A 25,948-nucleotide genomic window follows, 5' to 3' on the forward strand; every position below is an offset into this window, starting at 1 on the left:
CTGTCCATTTATGCATGTTCCGTAGATAACGTGAATAAAGTACAAATGCTGATCTAAACACCTCACCATTTTTTATTAAAATTTGTTGATTGAAAGGTTATTTATAAATTTACTGAAATGATTTAACCGGAATATAAAGCAGGCGAGAATTTAATGAATTTCACAATGGTACCTTGCGACGGTATCTTTAGAATGAAATCGAATTTTTCTCCTTTCGTCGGTTAATGATGAAAAGTTCTGTCACAAAATCGTGGCATTTAAATATGAAGATTATCCCATCCCATGCTACTTCGTTGTTATGCAGGTTCAATTTCTTGTTTATCGGCCATTCGGTAAAAACGGTTCGCGTCTCAACTAAAACTGGTCGATAGCCTGGCTACGAGTTTCACGCAGCGCCGCACAGATGGCGGCACTAGGGCCGCGGCAGATTACTTCAATTCCTAGAAAGAAGTGTCTCGCAAAATACTTGCAACACGTACAATAATTCGAACATTCTTCCCTCTATAGAAACAATCCCCATTTTTTTGCAATTTGACCATAACAACATTAATTTAACTTTACGTTGGATACCCATCACCAGGATTGGGTAATTTCGCGTTTTTCGAGGTTTTTGACGTATATTACGTAAACCAACTAGTTTACCATAGAAAATCGTAGAAAAACATTAAATTACGTTTCCAATATGGAGGATGCCACAAATATACAATATACGGTACCTATATAACAAACGTCTTTTAGTGCACATGTAAACACGTAAATATTTTTAAAGAATAATAAATTTAGCGTTTATGTTCAAAATTCTTGCAATTTACCACTGTGTAATATTAAATTTCTAACTGGATTTATTATTTTCTGTTGTACTAGCGTCTTAAAACTTCTGATTTCGATACTACCGCGATGCAAACTGCAAAGTACATCGAAATGGTCAATTGCAAATCACTGCGAGCACCATTTTTGAGGGAATTTTGTAAGATCAATCGCATGTTACGTTCCACGGTTTTTCGTAAACCGATCGCAACGATCTCCAATGAACACAACGAGTTGTTTCGTGGAGCGGCAAGGCCCACGTGGAGGGGTTAAGAAATCTTGAATTACCGCGATTAATGGGAATACAGAGCCGATTCGGTGTACCCAGTAGGGAGAAAAGTATCACAAATATTTTAAGGTTTCGATATGCCTATGTACAACGACCCTTTCATAACACCTTAAACCATCAAATTTCGACATCAACGCAATGCAGACTGCAAAGGAAAACGAAAAGGTCAATCGTGAGTCACTGTGAGGGCCATTTTGGATGGGATTTTATAAGATCAATTACACCTCGCGTCCCACGGATTTTCGAAAGCCGATCGCAGCGACCTCCAATAGTCTCAACGAGTCGTTTCGTGGAACGGCAAAGCCCACGTGGAGGGATTGAGAAATCTTGAATTACCGCGATTAATTGGAATACAGAGCCGAGGATGAGGGCAAGCCGGTTAAGTACGGGCCCAGTGTGCGAGTCGGCGCTCGCGGCCAATCGGTGCGCACTTGCAGGAACAATTAAGAAAATTAAGGGCCATTAATTAGCATTCACTTCCTTTGCGCAGCGCATGAGGCCCCCGGGGGACGTCGCGGCGGCGTCGAAGAATTCTCCGCGGCCTGTGGGCACATTATACGTCGAGGAGCATCTCCGAGGCCGTCCTTACCCCGAAGGCGAGATCGCCCTATACGAAACTTCCGCTCCGGCTTTTTTGCTCCGGAACGCAATGTTTCACCTGCTGATTACCAACCGAGAAACGTTCAACTTTCTGCCGCCCATTCACTGGCCGAAGCCCCTCGTATCCCACCGCGACGCCATTTTCGCACTCTTGGCATTTCCCTAAAAAACGTGACATTTCCCTGACAAATTGAAATTCGCGGAAGAGAACCCAACCTAGGTTTGGATTTCGGAGATTAAACTACCATTTTCCTCGTCCTTTATATTATTTATCTTATGGTAAAAATATGGTAATATTATGTACCTTATGGGGAAAAAAAAAGTGCGTGTCGCGCGACACTCGACCGAAGTAATACTTCAGCAATTTATTTGCATTATGTAAAGACGGAGATTTTCTATTCCCAAATTGAAATGTCCAGCTTCGCAACTTATTGGCCTTGTTTCCTTTTCACTTTCACTTATATCATTTTCCATTGTACATGTATATACAGACTGATATATTCACCAATATATACGTGAAAGTCGATACAAAATACTACTCAGTACTCCCTAATATACGCATTCGCCTGACTAGGGAAGAAGACAACACAGGCTCGCTCGAGTTAGGATGGATATCGGTACGTCGCTACGTTGCTATGACGACGTACGTCGACACGTCATATACTATATATACAGACGTACGGGATAGATGATGTTACAGGCTTGGTACGCGGGAAAGATAGAGGGGGATACATTCCAATGCGTAACGTTTTTTCATTACATCTCATCTTTTCCAGTATTTTACTCCTCAAATGGTCGAGGCTCGGGCGCCGTGTAAGAAGTTTTACTTGAAAAATAAATTGTATTATTTACTTTACGGTAAAAATAAATTCTCTAATATAATTTACCTTATACAGTGAGAAAAAGTGCATTAAACTAACGAAAGATTTCTTGGAATAATACCAAAGAAATGCTTTATTAACCCAATGAATATTTATTTGACTCGAATAGACTGGAATACATTGGACGCAACGTTTATTCGGAATTACGACAATTGATTTGAGATCATTTAAGTGAAATAATTATTCTTTGAATTAACAAAGTATTTCTTTGAATTGGTACCATTCAAAGGAATATTTCATTGGTTCGATGAACTCTTTTTCTCGGTGTGGGCCCAGATTCTCAATCGAGGCATTCCTGCGCATCTCCGATATACCTAGCGTCACCTTGAGATCATAAAAGAGGAGAAAAAATGAATATCAAGCGATCCGAGGCCGGTGGCAAGGCTGGTGCACCTTCGCACACATTCTCGACGTACCGTGTGCACGCATGCTCGCACAAAGTACACATCGAGTGAGAAGGTGGGACAAACCGAGGCGAGCGAGAAAGAACGAGCGGCCTCTTTGATCTCCGCTCGCGCGCGACACGCACACGCACCGCAAGGGCCTCGTCAGCGCCGGTCACGCGTATACGCATGCATGGAAAAAAAAGACATTTGCACTTTTAGCAAAGGACAGCACTGCCGATAAAGTTTCGCCCTTACTGCAGAAATAATCGCACCAACAACAAAAATGTTTTTTATGTGAAATTATATCCGATCGTACATATTAACCATCGGAGAGCTTTCTTTAGAAAAAGATGCTTGCTAAATTAACAATTGAATTTGTTGCAACAGCCGAAAAATAATGTCATTTCTCAAACGGATGCGCGATATACAATTTGTTGTTGCTAGAAAAGAATATTGCAATTAAGTATAGAATTTATGCGGCCCCAGGGAAGAAATCATTTTTTTGTTGCCAATATGACACAAATGTTCCTGGACAAAACATTGGCTAGCCCATTTTCAAGTGTTCACCCTTGTTGCAGGAAATAAAATTTCTTGTTATGACCATGAATTCTTTTCTGCGAATAATTATATAAATGCAGTTTCAGAACATCCGAATGAAAATATAGTTGGCACTGAAATCGCAGATGGCGCAGGGTGGCTCTCTACAGTCAATTAAGACGTCAAAGACCATGAATTCAAGGGATTTCTGGAGTTTTACTTCGATTTCTTCGTTATTATTGTACGGAAACGACAAATGAAGTATGCCATTTAGTACAATACATTGATAAAAAAAGACAATAAATTCAACTAATTTTCTGAGTTAAATGTGGCGAACTCAATAAGCGAGTTGGTTCAACTTAGATTTGATGCTAAATCACATTTTGGATGTGAATTAACTGCATGAATGAGTTAATCCAACTCCAAAATGTAATTTAGCTTCAAATCTGAATTGAACCAATTCCCTTGAGTTCGCCATATTTAACTCAGAAAGTGAGTTGAACTTACTTTTTATTTTTTCGATGTATGACTGTGAATTCTTCTTCTGCACGCATGTTCTACCGCCAAGGAAGCAAATGGAAGCCACCTTTCATCCAATTCGATCTGTGTGTGGTAAAGCAGGTGCCAAGGATCTAAATTCGACGATTTCGTCGTCAACCAAGAACCGGGCATGTACAGTGGAGAACATGAAACACCACTTTCGATACTTGGATGTCACCATATCCTAAGTGAAGGCATTCACGTCCGGCGGTGTACCAGTCGATTTGGGAATATTCGTGGTGGGTTTCGGGCCTACGCGAATCCTGCAGGCAGGTTTAGTTAAACACGCTCCGATATGGATCTACAACTCAGGCCTGCTCGATAAAATACTTATAAACCACTTGTGCCATAATGATCCGCCGCTTAGTATCCAGTTAGCGTCCGGAGTATGCCAATTGTCATAATTGCCGCACCTCGTCGAGTAAGGAACAAGGGGAGGGGAAATTATGCTCGAAAATTGCGGCAGAGGAAGGCGTCGCGTTTCCTGTGGATCTCTTTGCGTTCCTTGACCTTCCTCGAAGTAGGGAAGAGATTTTTCCTTGCACCTCTCGTGGACGAGGCAGGAAAAGGCAAAGGAGTCTCTCTCGAGGGAAGAACCTCTCAAGGAAATAAAAGGCGATCTTTTTCTGTCATAAATTTCCGCGCTCGAGCGTATTTCTGGAACGGGGCATTTTATTTACCTAAATATCCCCCGACGAAACTCGAGGAATCTCGAAATGGTTTAATAAGAGCCCTGAGCGGCATATATTACGCCGATGGAATATTAATTCGCGGACGCGCGTTCAATATGGCGGATTCAAAATGGCGGACTGACAAGAGACAACTCCCGGTTTTAAACTGAATTAACGAATGGAGTAACCGCATCGAGGATTGCCTCTAGACATTTAATCAAGTAGTCGTATTAATATCTTAAATATTATATAATACAGTTTTCCCGTGCATACACTGGGAAAAAATTTATGTTGAACCAAAGAAATATTTCTTTGAATAGTACCAAAAAAATATTCTGTTAATTTAAAGAATAATTATTCGACTCGAATAAACTCGAATAAACTGGATGCAACATTTAATCGGAATTATGACAATTTAATTGAGTCAAATAATTATTCTACGAAATAACCAAATATATCTTTAGTACTGTCCAAAGAAATATTTCTTTGGTTCAGTGAATTGTTTTTCTTGGGGTGAAAAACTAGTTATTAAAATATAAATTTAATCAGCTTTCGCAGTCGCGAAATATTGAGTAAATAATTGAAGTCGAGTTTTCTGCCGAAAATCCGGGAAGACGACGTACTTTTTATGTGAATCGTGATATTTCTAATGAACGCCACTGACTTTATATGGTAAATTACATTGTATTCGGTAAGTTGTGACATTCAACTTAAAAATGTCTGTATAATGTTTTTGGTGCCTTATAAAATTCTACTTGGAATTTTCTTCGAATAAAATCACCCCCCACTGATTTCAAATCATTCCTAACGAGTCTCAGCTTTATCGCTAATTTCGAACTACGTCAATATTGTACAACAATGCTCCTAATGATTTAGAGTTGGATTTTTTTCGATTACATCTGCCGCACAGAAGTGCACGTGTAACTACGTTCCGGATTACAGGAACGCCGCATAATTAGAAATTTCATGGAGGCAATTTCAGAGGGCTCGGTGCGATGACGTAGTAAAACGTATCGCGGTCTCTACGTAAACATAGAATGCGTCCGTAGAAGTGAAGCCACGTGAGTATAACTGATGAAGTTCGACAGCGTCAATTGCCGAACAGTGCCCCGACGCTTCGGGCGGTGTATCCTCGTCCCACACTCTCTTTCTCGCTATTTCGTTCCGTCCGCAATTTACTCGGAGCATAACCGTTTCAATAAAAACGTATCGGGCATACTACCAAATATGCAATGCAAACGTGCGCCGTGGGTTCGATGCGCGAGCTCGGAAATAATATTTTGATATATCGACGCGCCGTCTCATCGGGAAGGCCAACGAAATCGCGTCCTTTAATCAAGCGAAAAGCCCGAACCGAAGAAATGTTTCTTAGAATAGTACCAAGGAAATATTTGATTAATCCAAATGAAGTTAAATAAATTCTCACAATCCCGAAGAAACGTCGCATCCAATTTATTCGAGTTTATTTGAGCGAAATAATTATTCTTTGAATTAAGGTGATGCGAAAGTGGCATCGGAGAGGTCTCGTTTATGAAACTTTTCTCCGAACTAAGTGCATCGAATCGTTTCAAACTGTACAACGTAAATACGAAGGCTATAAGAAAGGTTCTGACTTCCATGAAGTTTCAATTTTTTTAATATTGGTTTATAGATATTTTCAAAATTTGTTATGAAAACTGAAATTTGATGGGTGTCAGATCTATCTTTATAGCTTCCATATTCACATTGTCAAGTTCGAAACGATTCGGTACACCCAGTTTGGAGAAAAGTTTCATGAACGATTGACCCCTCGGATGTCACTTTCACATCCCCTTAACAAAGTATTTCGTTAATACTATTCGAAGAAATATTTTTTTGGTACAATGCAAATTTTTTCTTAGGGAGTGTGGTCGCCTTTTGGGGAATCGTTTGAGAAAATCTTACGCACGTATGATTTGTCTATAATCGCCGTTACAATTGCACGTTTTATCCAATCGAGGCTTGCTTTCTGGCCAGAAAAAGTATCCAAGAAATGTCAAGGATACGAGTAGCTCGGCTCGCCGGTTCCTTCTTCCCGATTCCCGGAGGGCCGTGCGAATTACGTAAGGTCCGAGCGCCGTGTGGCATCCGGGAGCTCGGCGTCCCTTCTCGGAAGATGGTTGGTCGGCGGCGGCCGAGAATAGCCGAGCGCGGCCGAGAGTAGCCGACCTCGGCCGAGCGGCCGCGGCGAGCGAGAGGGTCGCGGACCCGTGGGCGACGCGACGGTCGGCCCGCGACCGCCGAGGTGGGAGGATCGGCGGGAGAGCCATGGAGCGACTCACCGGTCGGGGGGTGGTAGGTAATCCGGTATAAAAGGAAAATCGGGGAGACGCGAGGAGCAGGAGAAGGTTAGGGACCACCCGAGAGAGAAGTGCAGAGACTCCGGGACTAGTCGCGGACCGTCGGCGCCCGCCGAGGCTTTGGGGGGTCCCTTATCTGCTCCGAGTCCATCCGGGACCTGCCCACGACTCTCTCCTCTTCCTCTCTCCTCCTGCGACCGCCTCTCGCGCTCCCTCTCCCGCCTGCATCCCATTATCCATCGATCCTTATGTAACTCCGCGACTCGCCGCGGGGACGACATCTCGAGGTGGGGAAATATTGCGGGACTCCCTAAATTTCCATTACAGTCCTCGTACGTGCTCCTGGAATTCGGCAAATCGCTCCAACGCGGATTATCTCTACGAGATGCCGATTTTCAAGGAGGGTTTTGAGTTTACTTCCAAGAGAAATCGTGCCCTTTTTTCGGATTTAATTCCAACGGTACTTCACAAAGCCCAAACCAGTGTATAAGTCTAGACTGCTCGGCAGATCCGACTCGCTAATAATTGATGCCGCACCAAAGTGGCGTTGTAGCTTTATCTTCGAATTTCTTTGTAACGATGTACAGGTAGCCCTCCTACAACACGGCATCCTATAACACGGTTTCGCTCTAACACGCTAGGATAAATTGCGGGAACCCTCGTATAGCACTGCACCCTAGAACACTGTTTCGCTCTAACACAATAAGGAAATTGCGAAAACCTTTGTACAACACTGTACTCCTACAGCACTGGATAACATGATTTTTGTTTAACATATTTAAAAACTAAATTACCTTAAAATAATGGCGGGAAGGAATAATAAACTACAGTGCCTTTACATGAAAATAATATTTCTTGTTTTTTTTTCGTTTTGTGTTATACATACATTTATATTTTTAATAAAAATTAAGTTGCTTATATGGAATTAAAAAATAAGTTTGTTTTGAATAAGTATTCGGACCGTGATCCCCCCTTTTTGTACTGACTCTGAGTCTCGTATAACACGGTTTCACCCAACACGGCATTTTCTAGGAACCTATCTACCGTGTTATAGGAGGGTTACCTGTATTACAAAGCCCTAACTATTCCATAAGACTTAACTGTTCGGCAGATCAACTTGGTACTAATCGGTAGCACGGCGATATTAATTTCTTTTTTTACATTTCGTTCCAACGGTACGTCACACAACCCAAACCATTTCGTAAGACTAGACTGCTCGGCATATCCAACTCGGCACTAATTGGTGTCGCACCAAAGTGGCACGGCAGTCCGGATTCCCGCTAACGAAGAGAATCAAAGGATGCTCCGCTAATTTGATTCCCGAGAGGTAGGGGGAAACTTTGGAGCTAAGTCGAGGGCGATTAAACGCGAGTTCCCGAGCGGAGGCGACAGGTCGGCGCTTCCGCGAACCATCGCGGGGGCGGCGCTCTTCTCACGGGGGAGTCCCGCGGCAGGTGGTCCAGGGGACGCGAGTCCCACGAGTGGACCGCCGAAAGGACGCGGATGCCGCCCTCTCGGCTATTCCGATGTCCTTTTGTTGCCTCAATAGGCCCTACGTCAATAGGCCATTGTGATATCTCCGTGTCACCGTTCAAGATCGTTAATGGCGAAAACTTCCGAACTACTTCTACGACCGATTAACACGGCAGTTCAGGTAAACGCACTCGTTATGATGCTTAAGGGGATGTGAAAGTCGCATCCGAAAGCTCAATCGTTTATAAAACTTTTCTACGAACTGGGTGTCTCAAATCGTTTCATACTTTAATACGTGAATATGGGAGACCCTAAGATAGGTCCTAAAACTCGTGAAATTTCATTTTTTATAAACTATTTTTAAAATACCTATAAACAAATTTGAAAAGAATTGAAATTTCATGAGTTTCAGGACCTTCCTTATAGTCTTCCTATTCGCGTTGTAAAGTTTCAACCATTCGGTAAACCGAGTTGGGAGAAAAGTTTTATAAACGAAACCTCTTCGACGCCACTTTCATATCACCTTAAGGCGACACGAAAGTGGCGTCTAATCGGTCTCAATTACTAAACTTGTGTACCGAATCATTTGAACCTTTACCCCGTGAAGGAGGAAGCCGTAAGGAAGATACCCATGAACATTTTTATCTTCACGTGGTAAAATTTCAAACAATTCGATTCTAAGTTTCCTTCTCGGAATAAATTGTCATAATTTTGAAGAAATGCCGCATCCTATTTATACGAATTTATATGAGTGAAATTCTTGTAATCAACAAGATATTACTTTGGTACTCCTCAAACAAATATTTCCCTGGTTCGATGACACTTTTTTCTCTCTCTGTGAATGCTTTAAAGACATTATTCTTATCAAAGCACAGACATGTCTGAATCGGCTTTCATCTGGTTAATTTCCATCTTGCATTCGCATTAGTGTTTTGCATCGGCCACGCCTCAATGATACAATATGAAATCCATATCCAATTATTATCAGAGACATCAGGGTCGAGGACTTGGCCGTTCCTGAAGAGGACCTGATGAAGGTGCAGCACTAACAGCCCAAAGCAGCGCAAGCAGGAATTGCGTGCAGCACATAATCAGTCACTGACTGTAAATTCCAGTATCAACACGACTACGGAAACATATGAATATAAATCGTTGTATAAGACGTTACTTCCATCATCCATGGACACATCCGAATCAGTCTCTATACGGCTAATTTCCATCTTGCAGGCATCCGCATCAGCGCCTTGCATCGGCCACGTCCCAGCAGCACAATATGTAATCCATATCCAGTTATTATTAGAGATATCAATGACGAGGACTCGGTCGTTCTCGAAGAGGACCTGGTGGACTCGGTCGGAGGCTGGAGGTGCAGCGCCGACAGCTCAAAGCCGCGCGAGCAGGAATTGCGTGCTGCACATAATCAGTCACTGACTGTAAATTCCAGTATCAACACGAATACGGAAACGTATGAATATAAATCGTTGTATAAAACGTTACTTCCATGATCCATGGACACATTCGAATCAGCCTCTATACGGCTAATTTCCATCTTGAAGGCATCCGCATTAGCGTCTTGCATCGGCCACGTCCCGGCGGCACAATATGGAATCCATATCCAGTTATTATTAGAGATATCAATGACGAGGACTCGGTCGTTCTCGAAGAGGACCTGGTGGACTCGGTCGAAGGCTGGAGATGCAGCGCCGACAGCACTGGCAGCCCAAAGCAGAGCAAGCAGGGATTGTGTGCCGCGCATAACGCAGCGCAGAAGCGACGTGAGATCCGTTGGACCCGCATGCGGACCGTATTGTCCCTTAGGACGTATGGGTTAGGTACCTTAATGTCGGCAGGATGAAAGCGAGCCTCGCCTTTGTCTTTCCTTCGGGGAGCTGCCAGCAAGTAGCGGGCACTGCGGGTATCCCAGCGGTCCACGGGCACCGTCTTTCTCGCTCCGTCCTCGTTGCTCTCCCTGCGCCGAGGAGACGAGGTAGAGAGAGAGAGAGAGAGAAAGAGTAAAGAGGGGAGGAGGGGGGCGAGCGATGCATTTCGAGATTTCCGATTCAAAAACTCGTGGTACTGCACACGTACCTCCTCCAATGGCGCGGATCGGCCCTCCTTCGCCCTGGCCTCCTCTATTTCCCTTCGTCTGGCCAAATTGCATCGGGAGCGCATGCTAATGGACTCCGGATAAACTGCACCGTGCACTGATAAAAATCGATGGGAATTTACATACAAATTTCACATACCTCATAAGTGAAGGTTTACATAGGAAAGCGTAAAAGGGAAAAATTACAAATCAGAAAATGTATAAATATACGTGACATTATATATTTACCGTATTAGTGCATTTTCACTCGAATTAGATGTAAGAGTGCGTTGTAGTTTACTTTATCTTAACTTAGATGCTGAATGTGATATCACAGAGATAATGTAACTTTACTGTAATTAATTGTGGCATCAAAATAACCAACGATTGAGTATGTAAATTGACATCAGCATTTTTATCAGTGTGGGAGTCCGCCAGAGCACGAGTCGTCACGTTTTCTGGCTTATGCGTTTTGCCTCAATTTGGGGACACTCGTCCCGATTCTTGTGAGAATGTCTAGGGAATTGCCGATCTTGGAGTCCAGCTAGATGTACTCCAATGGTAATCATTGCTTCGTTTCTGGCTTCTGCAGCTCCCAGCGTAATGGCGATTAAGCGATGACGTTGAGATGAGACCAGGCTTGATATGGATGTCTTCACCCTATTTCTGATTTACAATTCTTGAAGTCCATTTCTTAAAAGATATCCTCAATGAATGGTAAACGAAGCTTCGTTTCTCTCTTCCGCAGCTCCCAACGAGATGTCGGTAGATTCTTCCTGTTAAGGATAACAGCCATAGTCTCAAAGGAAACATTGACTCATCCAAGGTGACGAAATGCCGTGGACAATTTTCAGAGACCCTTTCTTCTCGGCGGTGCCCTCGATAAATGGTAATCGCGGCTTCGGAGACGAAGCCATGTCGAGAAAAATCTCTTCTACAGGTTCCGAAGAAGAGATGCCAACAGAGCGACGCATTTCGAGATTTCCTATTCAAGGAGCCGCGGTTACCGTACAAGTACCTCTTCGAGGGAGCCGAACGGGCCATGCTCGGCCTTGTTCCGCTCGGTTCATCTCCATCGCTCTTCGGCTGGTCTTCTTTCCCAACCTCGGCTCCTCTATTTCCTTCCGCCTGGCCGAATAACATCGGAAGAGTATGCTAATAGAATTCGGCAATGCCGCCCCGCGGGAGTCCAGGTCCCACGATCGGCCCATCCCCTTCTGGTGTCTCCTTCCTCCTCGACTTTTCGTCGGCTGCTACCAAATATCACAAAATATCCCCAAGAAAATTTGCTAAGATGCATCTCGTCGCGAATCTTCTAGGAATCGTCCGCTGAGATCCAGTGGTCTTGATTCAAGTCAACTTATGGCGATACAACTGACTCCATCTTGGGCAAGGGAAAATTTAACCGAGGTCTGGAAAGAAACGAAGAGCGCCGCCCAGGAGTCGCGACAAAAGGTAACTGGAATCTTCATAAATTCGTATATCCTTGAGAAAAATCGGAAAGATTCGCGCCACCGCTCACTTTCAAGGTAAGAAACAGAGGTTTCGGGGAAAATTTAATAGAAGATCTGGAAAAATTCAGAAGAGTGTCAGCGGTCCCGCGAAAAAAAGAAAACAAGGAGAATCGTGGTCCACGCTCCATGGAATCGTAACGATAGGCATTTTATGCCTAAAGGAACGTTGACGTACATAATTTTGGCAAAGGAATGTTTAAACTGGTTAACATCTCGTACTGGTTATCACGAGCGTTAAATAACAGCAAAAGCACACAGAGTCCAATCAAGGACTGGCCGGGGTGCATCTGACAACTGAAAATGCATAATATAAGTTGAAATGCATAATTTCGCCCAGAGGTAATTCTAACATTATACATGAGTATGTTCCAGTGTTAAGAGCATTTGCGGAACCGATAACTGAGTTTTCGAGGAAAAATCCGCCAACTGAGCTCGATGGGAGTGTAAACGTACACGCGTGTGCGCTCGCAGTCGAGTCACGCTGCTCGGTTAAATTTCGCGATTCGCGAGTGCAGTCGTGGTTATCGGCGAGACCGTCTCGCTACCGCCTACTTAACTGAAATTATACTCCAATTTGAAAGGCACCGCTCCTCCCGGGAATAACGCTCGGAGGTGGTACCGCGCGACGGTGCGCCCCAACATACACGCGTAAGGTATGCATGTGTCGAGTAAGGACATTATTAACGTCAGGACGGTAGGAGAAGTTGCATATTCGAAAGGAGAGTTGCATGCTCCCGCGATACAATATATAATTCCGGGCTCGCCAATAATTATTATGACTTCGAAGTTGGCTGTGCCTGGGCACAATGGCGCGGCCTGGTTCGCGGGTTTATTCGGGGCCCCGTGTGCGAGCACGAGCTCGTCCTCGTCCTCTTCGACGGTAATAAAGTGACATTGCTCGGCATGCGATTCCGCGATAAACTTTCGAAATTTATTCCGAGCTTCCCGCCGGGGAACTCTCGGGGGGGGAGTTAGACTTTTGCCTCCCTAATTAGCGGGCCCTCCCTTATGAGCACCACCTATTCAAAATCTTCAAGCAAATGGCGGGAAGTACGGAGCAAACCTTTCGTACGGATCATCCGGGGTGAAACGCTCGGGAAAGAAAAAAAAAAGAAGTTTTGCGTCCTGCCGATCCTCCATTATGTGACGGAAGATTCGTTTCCGATGATCTCGCGGCAAGGGGACATTCACTCGGGAAATCATGAATTTTAACGCTTGAAATTATGGGGAAATTAATTCCCCGATCAATCACGCAGAAAAATAATATTGTAATCATTACATATGCTCACGTGTAAAAGTATTGATGTAACCTTAACAACAATTATTGTAGGTGTCATTATAATTTTTTGTCCTTTTAACCATAGCGGCTGCAGAAGCAACTGCAGGATCCTTGTAAATAAATTGTAGTTATATTTGCATCTGTCAGTGTTACATGTACAACAGTGGAAACTAAAAATTACACGTGTAAAGGTTCGTGTAAAAGTGATCATCACAGTTGTAAAATTTAAAAGCGAGAACTCTATCGGAAATAATAAAATATACCGCAGTACCAGTATTTTTTACAAGCAAAAACTGTTGATTGTTCCAATTGCGCATCTAAGACGCACCACGAGAAGCATTCGGGTCGTGACATGCATTAGTTGCGCAGTCCCACAAACCGTTAGTTCATTGTTCATTATTCATTGTGACTTTGCCAGACGCATCATTCGGTCCTCTTCGAGATTCGGTTTTAGATCCAATTTAATATCGAGTTTTACTTTTTCAATTCGGGGCAATAACTTGGTTAAGTAGCACATGGACGATTGTTTGAATAAATGTCTTATACTTTATTTATGACGTCATCTGATACCCCAAATATTTAGTGCAGTGGAAATAATAAGGTGCAATATACCTAAAAGGAATGTGCTTTACTATGTACCTGTTGATATAATTTAAAATCTTTTTGACGGATACCGTTTGTAGGGATACTTTTTACATGCAGCAACAGCAACGTATACGCTTGTCAGTGGTAGTTTTTATATGAGCAAATAAACACATGTCGGTATTGTATTTTCTAACCACCCAACAGTAATAAGTACGTTGCTGCATGTTACTTTCTACATGTGTCAACATTAAGAAGTACACTAGTGAACGTTATCATAAACACATGTATGTGATAACTGTTACTTCAGTAAGCACCTTATGCTGTCACGATTATAAATATAACTGTCGTATTGTTGTAAATGTAATCATTCTTTGTAATAATGCGTACTTCAATGTAATTGTACATTTAACATTTTTAGAAGAGTAGTGTTATTCTTTTGTAGAACTGCTGTCCTTATATTTACCAGCAATTGCTGTTGAATCTAACACAATTGTAGTAATGATAACAACTTTTTTCTCTTCGTGATATCGCGAGCAGAAATCACTGTAAATCGTTGGAAATCACCGAAATACAGTCAACATTTTAAAGCCGAACGTCACTTGTTACCGAATCGCATTGTTGTTTCTCATATGAAATCAATGGCAATCGGCTCTCAAAGAAGGAAATTGTTCTCACTGATTTTCAAGTGCTCACAAAAATTAATGACTCAAGCGTAACCTGCTTCAACTCTGACTTGAATTATAATTTTTTTCCTACAACTTATAACAAAAGTAACCGCAACCAAGTGACTAAATGTCATTGCTAAAGTCCCAACTAATTTTCAGCTAATTTTTTTGCTCAAATATTTTTGAACAAAGTGTCAAAAAGAACTTCTCTGCTAAAAATCGGTACGGCTTGCCACTCAAGGGTAAGCTGTAACAAAGTTCGCTGCTGCAAAGAATCGTTATTTAATTACAAAGTAAAGCAAGAGTTTTTTAGTAACCTGACCAAAAGAAGTAGGAAGGGAGCTTTAATCTGATGCACCAAACTCCACAGTGAAATCCCTCCGTAAAATTTAATATATGAAAAATATTACATTCAGCCAAATGTTTCCCCCACGAGCGGCAGTAGTCAAGGGTTAAGAAATATATCGATTAAACTTCGGGGTGTCTTCGAGGGTTTAATTTATACGAGTTTGGATTCCGAGTTTGGAGCAAACGGTACCACTCGAGTCCTAACCCAAGTTGACAGTGCCAGCTTTAAAATATAAAATAAATCACGTTCTGGTCGGAGGGAAAATGGCGTGCAGGTCGACGTCACACTCCGACGTAACGGTCGCTGCCGTGTCGAGCGCTCCTCAAATCTCGATAGTCGACGTCCAAGTAATATCTCGAGGACCTCACGTGTACATACGCGATTCCGACTGCGCTCTGGGAAAATTCGGAGAGCTCTGCGGAAGAGTCGGCTTCATTCGAGAGCCTCTCTCGGGCACGAACTATCAGGCGAACTTTGAATGCCGTAATAAGAATCTCAATGCCGTTCCAGGTAGCTCGACGACCATCGAAATGTAACAAGATAGCTGATGTCAAGCTTTGAAACCGGCCAATATTATCAGTAACGATGGTAAACAAGGGCCACCCTAAAATGTACCCGATAAAAGGGATAGCTTTTTCAGCGATTCTCATTTCATTCAACTTCTTAAGGTGAAGTGAAACCCCCTTCAAATCAGTCGATTCGAATACAACACTTTTTTTTTAAGGGTATTGGACCAAACTGTCCGAAACTTTGATACATTACTCGTGATCATCTAAGAATTGCCCTGACACATTCAACATTTGGATTTTTCAAAAAACATTTTTTAACTCAGCCCAGACCAGAACCAAAATGGCGTCGAGCTCTCATATTTCAACCAATATACAATTATCGAAAGCCCTGATATGACAAACGAAAGGGTCAGGACAATTTTACGACAATTTAGAACACTCTGGTAATCGATAAACTCGCATTTGAATGGGATAAAGGCAAAGAAGTGTCTTATGCGCTTCCATGCTAAAACGATGGGAATACGAGGTCTCGGAGTGAAAATTTAATTGACCTGGAAATCACAGATGGCGCAGGGGGTCCCTCTGCAGTCAATTAGCGCCCCAGAAAGCATGAAGTCAGACGATTTCTGAAGTGTTACTTCGATTTCTTTATAATTATTGTACGAAAACGACAGGTGGAGTATGCCATTTAATACAATACCCAATATATTCGACCCAGCTGTCAATATAAAAAAGAATGTCGACAACGTAAGTATTAAGAAAAATCTTTATCGACGTCGATCAAGTTCCTCGACGTGTTTCAGTTCATTTTAAGGCTAGTTTGGTAAAAATATTTGCTCGAAATATAGGAAACGGGTAGTTGTTTTTTTTTTTCAAGATTTCTTGCATAATTAAATTCGGAAGTTTAGGATAAAAGTGTACAAATATCGGAGAGTAAGTGTATGAACCTTTGATCGCGCCTGTAAGAATTCAGGAATTCTTATTCCTTCGAAAGAGTACAAGAATTAACGAAATATTTCTTTGATACTATTCGATGAAATATTTCTAATATTCTATGATATTTTCTTTTTTCAGTGCATCTCATGTACTAAAAGTATATGAATTTCGTGAATTCTTTTTAACGGTACACCTATAGACGACAATGTTTCTTTCATGACGGTCGCCTCGAAGCGCGATTGAAATTGCCATATCTCGGGACAAAAAGATATCACTTCCGAAAAAGTCCCCGATTTCATGACGGTCGCCTAGAAGCGCGATTGAAATTACCATATCTCGGGACAAAAAGATATCACTTCCGAAGAAGTCCCCGATTTCGATAAATTGAATCGTGTCCGCAACTGAAAACTGCGATTTATAAATTTGCAATAACCTTGTGTACTAAATAATGTACGAATTTCATGAATTTTTGTTCACAGTACACCTACAGGCGACGGCGTTTCTTATCGTGATGACGGCCTCGAAGCGCAATTGAAATTACCGTATCTCGGGACAAGAAGATTTCACTAGCCAAAAAATTCTTGATTTCGCTAATTGACGATCGTGCCGGGGACCGAAAACGGCGATCTCGTAACCAACCCGTAACAGGATTATCGAATGCGAGGGAATAACGAGTAATTCGTGATATCGACGACGAGCGCCGTCAGGTTGTCGGTATTTAGCGGCACGAAAAGACTCGTCCAGACATTATCCCTTCCGGCCGAGTAAGCGCACACCGAATGCCTTTGCATTTGATTATTAGGGGGGCGACAGATCGCGTGTCGGCCGAGATGTCGCCGTTTATGACTTATGTCATGAGAAAGCGAGTCGCTCCCCGAAGTCTCATCCCGGCGTCCGGTAAGCGAAACTGGAAGCCGCGTTTCCGAGAAGCGTCGCGACGACGGCCGCCTCGCAAGCCGCTCACGCAAATTTGACGTTAACGTCGGGAAACGTTTAATTTGACGGAACTCGAAATGGCACGCGATCGTGCCGAGCGGGAGGTCGGCTGGTTAAATTCAATTTCGACCCGATGCCGAATCGCCGATTTATCGAAGGCACAATGGGCACCCTCGTTGGCCGTCATTACTGCTGCCGCTCGAGCAATCCGGCTTCTTTCCTCGAGTCTCTCCTCGACTTCCATACGGCCAGCTAATCGCCTGACAACGATGCTCCTTCTTGACCTCCCCGATACCCAGGCCGTCTCTTCTGATTCCGATTTACGTTACTCAACTTTGCTACGCTTTCGGACTATTTAACCCCCTACAAAGTAGGAGCTGCCCTGCTCAATTCTTGCGATTCGTCGTAAATCCTCCGATTTTAATAGAGTTTTCCGACGACTTTTGTCAGAAAGTCGTAATTTGACCGATTTTTAAATTGCCAAAGACCTTACCAACGTCTGACTGATTTAATTGAAATTGTTACACGATTAATTAATCGTATAATAAAAATGTGCAGCTAGCAGCGAATTTTTATCGCATTCAAGTATTGTTATTATCGTCATATCATTTCAAATGACTTTTGTTCTAATTTGGCGACATTTAGCGATGGATGTGGTGATTTCTTGCACAAAAATCTGGACACTTATGCAATCTGTACGAATACCTCGAACGACGATTTTCAATTGTCGTTGAACGTGGAATAAAGAAAAGGACCACCGTACGGAATTTCTTAAAATTGAAAATACGTCACACAGAGTGGAGCCATTATAACAGTTCTGGGTAGATAAAAGGTAAATCATTTTTTCAACATCTCTGCAAATCCTTCTATCCAGCTATAGAACTCTTCTATAAATAGCCACGTCAATAACCAATGAAAGCACTAATTCTTAATCGTCCGATTTTTACATTTTATTATCATTTAATGTTTCCTATTACTTTCTTTTAATACGAGCTAGCGACAAATTGGGTGAACATTGTATCATCGACAGATGGTGTTAAACCCACCTTCGCCCATGAATCAGCGCAATTAATTGTCCCCCATTTTCGCGGACGTGGATAACACGTCACCATTAGACGTTTCTAACTGCCTCGCGATACGGATAATAGTAGCTTTATACAACTGAGGGGGCAGATAAAGTCCGATGAACCGGCATATCGGATCCTGCCAAATGCTCCGATCCAGAAATGATCGATCAATAAATAAACGCCCGGTCATATCGGCATTACTTATGGGAGTCGATCAAAATTAATTCCCCGGGGCGTTTAAAGAAATTGAAATCCGAAGACTCGCATCTGCCCGTCCCAAAGTAACATCGAATACGAAGTTTCACCAGCCAGTTAACGCAGTAACCCGTCGAGATTGCGAAACCGTTAATTCGTGTAAAATATCACTTTCCAAATTGCCGACATGTGCGACGCGCCGATTTGCATTTTAACGAGACCGCCGTCTCGGAGACGTCTCCGACTAATCGGTCTGGATTGCAGAAAATCGTGAATAATTGGCCACACACGGAGTAAGTATGAAAGGCTCCGTGCACGGAAGCGTAGGAGCCATTTCCGAGAAAGTGCGGGATCGAATGAATTCAATTAATACCGTGGATAACAGTCAGTAATAACCGGGCGTGCGTTCTTCGGGCCGATGGCACAATATGGCCGCCATGTCTTCGTCTTTAATGCAGGATGTTTCAAAGGGAGGGCTCGTGGTGGCGTGAACAATCCTTTTTTTGCAATCCTTCGGTGCAGGTCCTAGCCCTACGAGTCAATAATGAATTAAAATGCCGCTTTTCCGCGCGGTCTTACAATGTCGACGTCCAAGTTCCTCTAATTACCCGGTAATTCGTATAATTATCGCCGATCGATGTAATGCGTATGGCACAGCCAAGGCGACACGAGCGCCAACTCTACTCGAGGCTAGAGGCCGTTGATCGTAAATATTTTACGGCCAAGGATTCCATATATCTTGAGAAAATGCGCTTTTCAACAACAAATCGCCGATTACTAGGTGCCTAGGCTCGTCAAAATTGATGGTTATTAATTATTCTCCGCGGGCTTAACGGCATGAATCGAATGCGATTTCCGCAGATTATCGCAACGCTAGACTATGATCGTGTAATAATTGTTAATCGAAATAGTCATCTTTTTGTGGAACTGTTATCGGGCAGGGAACATTATTTTAATTTTACCATTACTTAGTGTGAGCTATTTCATCTCGAGAAAATGGGATTTTCCACGATAAATAGTCAATTGTTTTATGGTACAACAAATCGATGGTTATCGATAATTTGCCGCAGGCTCTGGTTACTGTTATCTCAACAAATAATTATTATTAAATAATCTCTGAATAAATGTACAGTTATGTAAATGCGTGGTTATATTTTTTATGTAATTCCCATCGATCGAGGAAAACTATCGCCGAGACTGATTTAAATTAAATTCATGTGAAATTTCTGTGGTTAATTGTACAGTAATGTGGAAATGTATTCACATTTTTAACGTAATTCCCATCGATCGAAGAAAACTATATTATTTTTACCAATATTTGGCGTGAACCATCATATTTTAAGTATCATTTCGAAAAATTCTTGAGAGAATATGATTTTTAATATCAGACCGTCAATTATTTGAATGTACAAAAAATCGACGTTTATCGATAATTTGTTATAGGGTGTAGTCACTATCACCTTATCAAATAATTAATATAAAAATCATTAAATTATCTCTGAGTAATTCCACAGCAACGTAGGGCCATGGTAATATTTTTTCACGTAATTCCCATCGATCGGGGAAAACTATCGCAGAGTCGGATTTGGGGATCCCCCGGGCTTCTAGGAACGTCGGGGCGAAGTTGAAAGTTCGGCCACCATGCAAAGGTGGAAGGGTGCCGGCACGACGAACTTGGAGACGCGTAACGTGACAGGATTCTAATTTTCGAAATTCACACGCTCTCCGAAAATTCCGTGCCCTGGCGAAGAGAGCAGCTGCGCTGCCTTCCCTTTGGCAAAACGAGACGGAAGTTAACGACCGTTCGTCACGAGACAATCCCCGAAGAAACGCGACTGCCACGTATTTCGAGGGCGGAATGGAACCAAGGAGAAGACTAACTTGAAAATGCTCACCGAGACAAGAAAGTAACTAAGGCTCATCTTTATGAAGCCGATCTACTTGACAATCTTTTCTTGAAATAGACGCAAGAGGACGGAAGGACAGGAAGAGTTTCTTGACACGCTATTTCGCGATTTCCAGGAACTTTACGTTTCCTTCCTTCCTCCTTACATTTCAAGGTGTTGCGAGACCTTGGAGCTAATATTTATAAAACACAATTTAATAGGTACCGTAATAAATGATGTATACTCATGAAATGAACGTTGATTTCCATGTTGATTAAAAGTTGTCAAAATGGTTCGCGAAACATTTAATTTTGTTTCAATTTTTATGTTAATGTCTCCGATTGGTACCATTTGACTTTACATTCAAAAACGTAAAATGGGAAATGGTGTAAACATTTTTTCTTGAATCTGGATGATCGTTTTAAATAAGAAATACGAATAAATGAAATTTTAAATAAACGCTGAAAGGTGTTTTTGTTCGAAATTTTGTTCTTTTTGTAGACTTACCAGCGTAGTGATTTTGCCATGCTAAGGTACCGCAGAGTAGGGCCAAGGTCTTTCCACTTCCAGTAGGGCTTTCCAGAAGACAGTTTTGTTCTTTTGTACATCCTTGCACAAGCTGCGTTAAAATGGATTACGTTATATGGGTTAATTGAATGGTAGATATGTTAAAATGAATACACTTTTTGGAATTATTTATATCAGGAATTAGGACGATATGGTCCTAAAGAAAATCTTACCATATTCATTACTGCTACTTGACAGGAATAGGGTTTTACAGGAAGTGTGACCTTGATGCCGGCAATTGTCATATCGTGTTGGGGACTTAACTCGGCTCTACCGGGTTTAGCTGTCATGTTTATAGTTTTAACATCCTCCTGCTCTGAATCTGTGCTGTCTGTTGATGCATTATACTTGTCTAAATTTTCATTATTAGTCGCCTCCATTACTTCTGATGAATTCAATTGGTCAACCGATTGTTTGTGTGAAATGTCATCATGTATAATAGTTGAATTAGTTTCCCGGAAGGAAGACAGAGATTCTTTTGTAAAATCTAAGTTATCGTCATCCGATTCGGTCATAGGGCATGTGTTAACATCCTTATTAGTCTGTTGATATTTTTTGTTACTTTTAGATGTAAAACTTGTAAAATTTTGATTCTTTGGTACTGCAGTTCTGAGCCAAGAAAACAATGATACGCCTCGTTTTAACGATGACGATGACGATGACGATGACGATGCCCTTGCACTTTGGTCCCCCGAAAACACGGAACTACTGACTTCTTCGTCATCAGTTATTATATGGTCTCTTAATTCAAATTTACTTGTCAAATTACTACTGGATATCATTCTTTTAGAATTAGTAATGGATCGATCAACTGATGATTCATTACAACTGTCGTCATCAGAAATATCAATCACTTCCACCTGGCACGATTGGCTTGTAAACCTTTTTTTCTTAGCATCACCACCGATAACAGCACCCTTCCTGCGAGACATTCTGCGACAAAAGAAAACTGTGATAAGTTTTTTTCAATATGACATTGCTTAAATATTAATCTCAATACACGTTTCGTTAAGATGAAACGATTGAGATCACTATGCATCTAAACTGTCTGCACAATAATTTCAAATATCTTATTATCTTGAAATTAATTTAATGCATTAATAAATCTATATTATTAATAAACATCATACACAACGATCATGACAAAGACTTTAAAATAACTTTACAGATTTCTTATAGTAATCAAGTAGATGTAGCCGAAGACGCCCATTAACCTCACACTTTTATAATCATTAATTCATCCTGTCATAGAAAATTCTAAAATAGATTTAAATTTTAATAACAGTGGCCGTCATTTCAGTCCGTTGTTGGCGCACCCTAACCTCCCTAACTTAAGACGTACGTCGTCTTACTCACTTCGAATCGATAGTCCACCCGTGACACCTGTACCTAATGATAGTGTAGATCAAAACCGATATTACCGCAGCGATAAAAACTTCAAGCATCACTTAACACAGAATAAAAACGAACTTAAACGTCTCTTGGCAAGTGAATATCTCAACAATCTTGACGATTTCGCGCGCTACGATTCCCAGCCTCGTGGTGACTCCGAGAGGCGTCGCCTCGCGGCGAAACTGTGCACTTCCGCTACTGGAGGTTAATTCAAATCTGGAAACAGAACCGGACTCAATAAAACAATCTTCGCCTTCGATAAATTTATTCTCAAATTATCTGGCCACGAAATGCCTTAACAGAAAGTATTCCCATTTACAGATAACGCCATTGAATGAACTTAAATATAAAACAATGAGCACCAGACTATCTCTCGCAGGTTCCATTTAATTTCAAGTAAAACTTCTGACTTATCGGAAAACCCCATATATCTAGAAGTATATAAAATTCCTTTTGTGCTTTTTCCAGAAGGTGAAGAAGTACCACAGCCTCGAACATAAAGTATTTCCAATGGTACAATAGATGGTAAGTGACTCTAGATAATTATTCTATCGAGTATTCTGCATAATTGGAATGGGCGTCACAGATATAGGAAGATCATTCATTGCAGCCTGCATTCTTGGTCTCGTGCTCAACTATACGTGCTCGGCTGTACATGCTGGAGTCTACATGCCACCATTTTCCTCACGCGTTACATAAGAGGTGTTTTACACCGAAGACATTCCTGAAAGCACGGCGAGACTACGGAATAAGTTTTACTAGCGGCACGGACGCAGCGTCGTTTCGGAGGAAATCATTTAAAATCTCTAGACACGCCCGGGTAGACATAGCTCCCTCGTGCAAAGCTTGCATTCGAAAGAACGAAATCCTTAAGCTCGGCCAGCGAGCCGAGAGTTATGTACGCACAGGGTGATACTCGTAAAATATACCGAGGGCGTAACGGGGGTGATTATTGTGAAATGCGCCAAATTGCGTGTAACACCCCTCAACGGTCTTGGAATATAGGATTACATTTTGTCCTCCACGGTTTACGGTCTATATACCTCGAATATTTCTCTCGACCTTTTACTTTGTTGCTGCACCCTTTTGGGATTGGCTCCCGCTCTTAAGGTGTTGTGAAAGTGTCACGTATATATTAAAAAAAATTAAAATATAAAATTCTTCTCCGAACTAGGTGCACTGAATAATATTAAATATTAGCATGTGGATATGGAGGTCCTAATAAAGGTATTGAAATTCGCGAAATTACATTTTTTTAAAAAACATTTTGTGTTTATCCCGGATAAAAACCAAAAAAAGAGATTTTTTCGAAAAATGAAATTACTTAAATAATATTTCTTTGAATTGATAAAATATTTTGGTACTGTTCAAAGAAATTAGCGTTTGGCTCAATGCATCTTTTCCCCCCCCCCCACTTTTGAAGAGCCGTTCCACCCCCTTAAAGTATTTTTCCGCCGATAAAAAAGGAATATGTATTTCTTATTTTTCAGTCTGCTTTAACATATTTTAAAGCTAATCCATCAATTCAACGAGGGACACTCGCACTAAGTAAAAGATTTCATTGAACCAGAGAAATATTTCTTTGAATAGTACCAAAGAAATATTTCGTTAATTCAAAGAATGATTTGACTGAAATAAGATCGAATAAATTGGATACAAACATTTTTCGATATTACGACCATTTCTTCAAGTAAATTGGAGTCAGATAACAATTCTTTAAATTATCAAATTATTTCTTTGATTCAATGAATTCTTTTTCTCAGTCTAGTACCAAAGAAATAATTTGTTAATTCCAAAAATAATGATTTAACTAAATTAAGCTCAAATAAATTGTATGCAAGTTTTCTTCGTAATTACGACAGTTTCTTTAATTTAATTCCAGTCAGATAATAATTCTTTGAATTACCAAAATATTTCTTTGGTTCGATACATTTTTTTTCTCAGTCTAGGGTCCCTAATCCCTTATTTCGGACTCACCCCGTGAAGGTCCGGCATGTGGGTGGACATTCATCCACCCTATCTTAACCGCGTGGGCGATGCGGTACCCACGAAATATGAAATATAAATAAAAGATATTCTTACTCCAGCATGCAATAAAAATGTGGGGAGATAAAGGCAATGCGCGAGGAATACGAAATGCGTGGCTCGTCCAGCTCGTCCCTTCCTTTCGACCCTAGGGGCTGTCCATTCCGAGGAAGAGCAGCGCATAGCTGTGATTGCTGGACAACTCTTGGAGTTCGCAAGCCCGAGCATTTTTATTTCCCCTCCAGGGGCAGGGCTAAAACGCTCCCATTTTATATTTACGGTCGCACAATGGACCGATTTCTCATGCTCTCGGTTCCTCCCGGGTCTTGGACTATTTTCATGATATTCACGATTTGTCATACGGGGATGGACCAAGAGGTTGTCGTTCTTGCCAAGTTCCCGCGCGTGGCCAGGGATCTCTCGATTTTAAACGACCCGTGTGCCAAACTTTCGTCCCGGCCACCTGGGACGATTAATTTCTGTCGGTTGCCATAATTCGTCGTGATTTAAGTTGGGAGATGTTGCATCATGGGACTGATTAACGAACTCTTCGTTTTTTAAGCACATAGACCCTATTCTCGAGTCCGTATGATCAACATTCGCCCGCGAAATTGACAATTTCGTGTACAACTTTCAAACGTTAACCAGTGTCGTGACTTAGCAACAATGCAAGATTTTTCATGCGAGCCTGTTCGTATTAAATGAAAAATTAGGATAAACTCGAAAATAGAAGCCCAAGCGCGGCGTTTCCAAAAGGCGAAATAAAATGTACGAAACGGCGACATCGGATTGAAGAAAAGAGAAGGGAGATCCAAGATGGCGTCCCTACGCGGAGAAAAAAGATTAATTGACTGAAATAAATACATATCGTTGCCTATATCATATACAAGTGCAAGAAACAACTACTTTGTTGAGAAGAAAAATGATCGGAAAAATGACAATGAAAGGGGCGCAAGATGGCGTTCCTACACTTTTCAAACACATCTTTAACAAAGTGAGGGGTAGCTATCTTCTCATTGTTAATTCCCTGGTACATCCCAGACATGATAAATTTGAGGACAAGAAATATCCTCCGTTTCCTAGCCACTTCGTTTTCTAGGTCCACGCCCAATACTTCCAGAAGATAAAAAATAAATACCGAAATATCAACGCCAGACTAAGTGAAAAGCAAGATATCGTTCCTCCACATTTCGAGCGCATCTTCGACCCTGCGAGGAGCAGCTATCTTCCCGTAGGTAATTCCCCGGTACTTCCTCGGTGAGTGCCGTTAACAAAAGCCGCGGGGAGAACAAGCGGGAGAGGATAAGCAGGCCAATCGGGGAATCAATCGACGTTGTCCGGTCGGTTTGTACAAAACTCTTCCGTCAACGAAATCGCCTGGGATTGTTCGTTGCGGAGCTTTCTTCGAGGCTGAATAAAGAAAGAAAAGAGGGAGAGGTGGCCGGGGGCGGTTTC

At 41.9% G+C, this 25,948-nt stretch overlaps 1 protein-coding gene across 2 annotated transcripts in view; it reads right to left on the bottom strand.

The window, feature by feature from the left end:
- The window catches only part of LOC105704492 (Fanconi anemia group J protein homolog), an 80,488-nt gene extending 57,907 nt beyond the window's left edge, over positions 1–22,581 (bottom strand). For both annotated transcript variants that reach the window (XM_012433773.1, XM_012433764.1), the window contains exons 1-3: positions 22,433–22,581; positions 21,250–22,009; positions 21,017–21,128 (exon numbers count right to left, since the gene is read on the bottom strand). In XM_012433773.1, the coding sequence (XP_012289196.1) occupies positions 21,017–21,128; positions 21,250–22,009; positions 22,433–22,521 (961 nt within the window). In that variant the 5' untranslated portion in view covers positions 22,522–22,581. The remainder of the gene's footprint in view (positions 1–21,016; positions 21,129–21,249; positions 22,010–22,432) is intronic.
- Positions 22,582–25,948: the final 3,367 nt, after the last annotated feature.

Source organism: Orussus abietinus, unplaced genomic scaffold, assembly GCF_000612105.2.
Source record: "Orussus abietinus isolate OABI.00-Male unplaced genomic scaffold, Oabi_2.0 scaffold53, whole genome shotgun sequence".
In the NCBI taxonomy this organism is placed as follows: domain Eukaryota; kingdom Metazoa; phylum Arthropoda; class Insecta; order Hymenoptera; family Orussidae; genus Orussus; species Orussus abietinus.